The sequence below is a fragment of the Octopus bimaculoides genome, chromosome 1, assembly GCF_001194135.2.
Source record: "Octopus bimaculoides isolate UCB-OBI-ISO-001 chromosome 1, ASM119413v2, whole genome shotgun sequence".
Lineage (NCBI taxonomy): Eukaryota > Metazoa > Mollusca > Cephalopoda > Octopoda > Octopodidae > Octopus > Octopus bimaculoides.
Genome location: NC_068981.1, coordinates 72845743 through 72850044, shown reverse-complemented (window position 1 = coordinate 72850044; position 4302 = coordinate 72845743). Strand labels below are relative to the sequence as shown.

Genomic DNA, 4302 nt, shown 5'->3' with positions numbered 1-4302 from the left:
TGAGTTAAATAAGAATGGATGTGAGGACATAAGTGGAAAAGAGTTTCCTGGCAGACCGTTTCACAATTTGTTGATCAATCTTCAGAAAAGATGTACTCCACATCCTTTCTCAATTACTAGCATAGACCAGTTGCTTATTACAGTCATAAACTTGGCTAGCACATCAGTTGATATCCCAATTTGTATAATTGTGCTTTTTACGGCTTGTAGTTTATTACACATTATCTATCTATGCAAAACACAACGTAAATCAAAAATGAAACATATGTATATACTGGCCTTGTAACTAAATTATCATCATAATCATCATTATTGTGTTAGGGCAGCGAGCTGGCAGAATCGTTAGCACGCCAGGTTAAATATAATTCTTAGCGACATTTTGTCCGTGTTTACGCTTTGAATCCAAATTCTACTGAGGTCGACCTTGCCTTTCATCCTTTCGGGGTCGATAAATGAAGTACCATTGAACCACTAGGATAGATGTAATCGACTTGTTCCCTATCCCCAAATTTCAGGCCTTGTGTCTATAGTAGAAAGTATTATTATTATTGGTGAGCTAGCAGAATCGTTAGTACGGCGCGTGAAATGCTTAGCTGTATTTCGTCAGTTTACTACGTTCTGAGTTCAAATTCTATCGAGGTCGACTTTGCCTTTCATCTTTTCGGGGTCGATAAATTAAGTGCCAGTTGAACACTGGGGCCGATGTAATCAACATACCCGCTTCTTCAAAATAGCCGCCCATGTGGAAAAATTATTATTGTTATTATTATTATTATTATTATTATTATTATTGAGTGGGAGAGCAGTGCATGTCATCAAAGTGACACTGGGGTACAAATATACGAAGCCCAATATACCCATCATGACTACCCATCTGATAAGGGTACACCTGGCACATGCATCACAACCATATGTGTGCGACATTGTGATCTCATATCAAGATAAACAACGCATGACCTCGCAGGTGGGGCCCAGTTAGAATTTTCTTCAGGTCGAGTAGCCCATCCTGCTCAAAAGGTCCCTGAATAAGGTTTGTTTAAGTATGCTGAGCAAAACACCCATGTTCCCAGAGGTGAATTATTAAAACCCCAAAGAATTCCTCTCTACATATGGCTATGATGCTTCCCCACTACTTCTGCTCATGATCAGAGATGCACATATCATCAGCCACCAAGGGACATGCTCAACTAATTAAGGTCAAACAACTGACAAGCAAATCTATGGTATTAAGCAAAATATTTGCTGTAGCCCATCTTTTATACCAAGACAAAACAATGTACATGATAACACTTCCAATCAGTTAAGATTTAAAGCCATGAGAGCCAATGCCTGGCACTGCATCAGGTATCATCATCATTATTATTATTATTATTATTATTATTATTATTATTATTATTATTATTATAATCTTATACAATATAACACCAACAGAACATCAAAGAAAAATAGCATCAGTAACATAGCAGAAACAATGGTAGAAGCAAAGATGAAATATTTTAAAGATGATTATTTAAGTTAATACTTTGCAGGAATTAGAAAAAAGAAATTCTTCTAAGTGCCGTTTCCCTACTTCCCCCTAATAATAATTATCTGATAGCAAGGAAGATTACGATTTCTTAGTGTAGATTAGGAGGTAAATTTAGCAAATTTCAAAGTTTGACAAAACTATATCATATAGTTTTGATTCAATTTATAGGCTTGAATGTTTGTTGTAAATACCGAAACATTGGTTTAGACTTTATAATGCTTCACATAACAATGCTTAAAAACTACAGCGTTTAAATAAACCGTTTTAATTTGATTTCTAGTAGGCAGGGGGCGATAAAATAATCACACATAAACTGACAGATCCCAGTTCAGCTAGAAGAAAAACTAATATTGATTTTCTACTTAAATGCTCAACCATAGATTTGTAGAAAATGAGATTATGTGGGTGTAAACGAATGAAATGAATTAACGTCAGTTGAGAACTGAAGCTAGTTTGCGGTTTAGCGGTTGTTTACAGCTGAATCAGAGGAGGAGTAGCAGTACCCATGGCCTTTCAGGGCCTCAGAGATGTAGGAAAATAAAGGAGTAGGTTGTCATGAAATCAGGGACCCGACCTGAATGTTTGCGACAGAATGGACACTGCTAAAAGTGCCAAAAGACCCGGTGGTGGTGTTAAACCGGGTGACAGCTTAAATCTACCATCTTAAAAGTGGAATTGTATCTGTAACGAGCTTCCACATAGGTATTCGGTAATAAATTTAAGTCTATAATTTTTTCTCCGGTTTGAAGTTATGTCAGAAGACAGGTTGCCCGATTAACTGCACAGCAGGACTGACTCCATAACTACATTGTTCTTAAGCAAACTATTGCATCGAGTATCTAGTTAGAAGCAATTTATTTAGAAAGGAATTCAACACAGAGAGTAAGTTGTTCGTTTCTCACCAAATAGCATCGTCGTACAGTTTCCGCGGTTTTCCTTCAGGTGACCAATATGCGTCCACTGGACCACTGTAATCACTGTCATGGGCCGACTTAAAATTAGTTACACAACGTGTTGGAATGCCAAGCGTTCGAAATACTGGTAGATAAAAAAAAAGAAATAATAAAATATAAAAGAATGTCAACATAACATACATGTATCATCAGTTTGAATAACTATCACATTTTTATTATTTTGTGTAAAATTTGTTTATATTAAGTAAATGCATATTTAAGTTATCAAGAAGTCATAAATGTTTTACTAAAAGCTCGTGAAATGCTACTTGGTGGACATGATAGCTAGTTAAATATTGGCTTCAAATTTTAGCACAAGCCACTAATCTTAGGGGAGGGGTAATTTGTTACATTGACCCTAGTTTTCAACTGGTACTTATTTTATCGACCCCGAAAGGCAAAGTTGACATAAGCAGAATTTGAATTCAGAATGTAAAAATGGACGAAATGCCGCTAAGCAGTTTTCCTGGCGTGCTAACGATTCTGGTAGCTCGTGACCTGTAGCTAGTTAAATATTATTAATACATTTTGGAACGCTTTATGATTTATTTAGCTTACTTATTGAACGTAAATAAATATTGAGAATAACTCGAATACATCGAATAATAAACACTGGCGTGGGATAGTTATTACATAGGTATATGTTTATATAAAAGGAAGAGGGAGAGAGGTTAAGAAGGGAGAGGACGAAGAGGATCAGGGAAGGGGAGTGAGAGGAGAATAACTCTTTTTCACTGATATATATTTTGACTAGTTTCATTTTCCGGCAGTAGTCGCGTATCATTTGCAAGCTTAAGTTGTTTATAACAACACCTACATCTTGGTAGTTATTGGATTCACGGCTAAGCTAACACTCATACTCCTACTCCTAACTTTGAGTTCTTTATTCTCAGCGGCTTGATTCTGTTCCAGTAAACATGTCGACCCAGATACATATACACACACGAAGCATACACACACATATATACGACGCGTACGCACTAATATATATTAGTATTATATAAGTTTATAAAGCTATGTTATATATAGTTGTACATATATTAATATAAAGATATTGTATGTTGTAATCAATTTATAGGTACTGAAGGCGGCGAGCTAGCAGAGTCGTAAGCTCTCCGGGCAAAAAGCTCGGCGGCATTTCATCTGTCTTTTCGTTCTGAGTTCAAATTCCACCGTGACCAACTTTACTTTTCATCCTTTCAGGGTCGATAAAATAAGTACTAGTTGAGCATTGGGGGCGATGTTATCAACTTCCTCGCTTCCCAAATGTTTGAAAGCAATATACAGCAATCTCTCGACTATCGCGAGTTTCCCGTTCCATCCTCATCCCCTTGCGATAGGTGAAAATCCGCGAAGTAGAAACAGTACTGTATATATTTTTATAATTTGTATATATTCGTTTTATTATAAATGCAAAATGACGCCACGGACGAATCGACGTAAGCTTAAATAATAAACTGCGATAGGTGAACCGTGGTATGGCGAGGAATTACTGTATATGTATTGTAAAATGCTATGTGTGTGTGTGTGTGTGTGTATAAAGGGGGTGCATGTTGTTCAGAAAATATGTATTAAAATGTATATGAAATAAACAATTTGACTTACAAAAAACGCATCAAAGATGGCGCGCAGCGGAAGCTACATCTGGACCGCATGATTACGAAGCGAATTTCTTAAATATCCAACCCTACTTTGCACACACACACGCACACACACACACACACGCACACACACACACACATGCATATAGACATTAATGTAGGTATGTATAAAGGCAGTGTATGTACATACACATATATATGTATACATAGTATATGATAT

The 4302-nt window shown here is 36.5% G+C and overlaps 1 protein-coding gene across 5 annotated transcripts in view; it reads right to left on the bottom strand.

Annotated features, from left to right (window-relative positions):
* Positions 1 to 4302, bottom strand: part of LOC106871880 (protein-glutamine gamma-glutamyltransferase K) — a 427287-nt gene that overhangs the window by 42973 nt on the left and 380012 nt on the right. For all 5 annotated transcript variants that reach the window (XM_052967482.1, XM_014918634.2, XM_014918631.2 and 2 more), the window contains one exon: positions 2431 to 2566. In XM_052967482.1, the coding sequence (XP_052823442.1) occupies positions 2431 to 2566 (136 nt within the window). The remainder of the gene's footprint in view (positions 1 to 2430; positions 2567 to 4302) is intronic.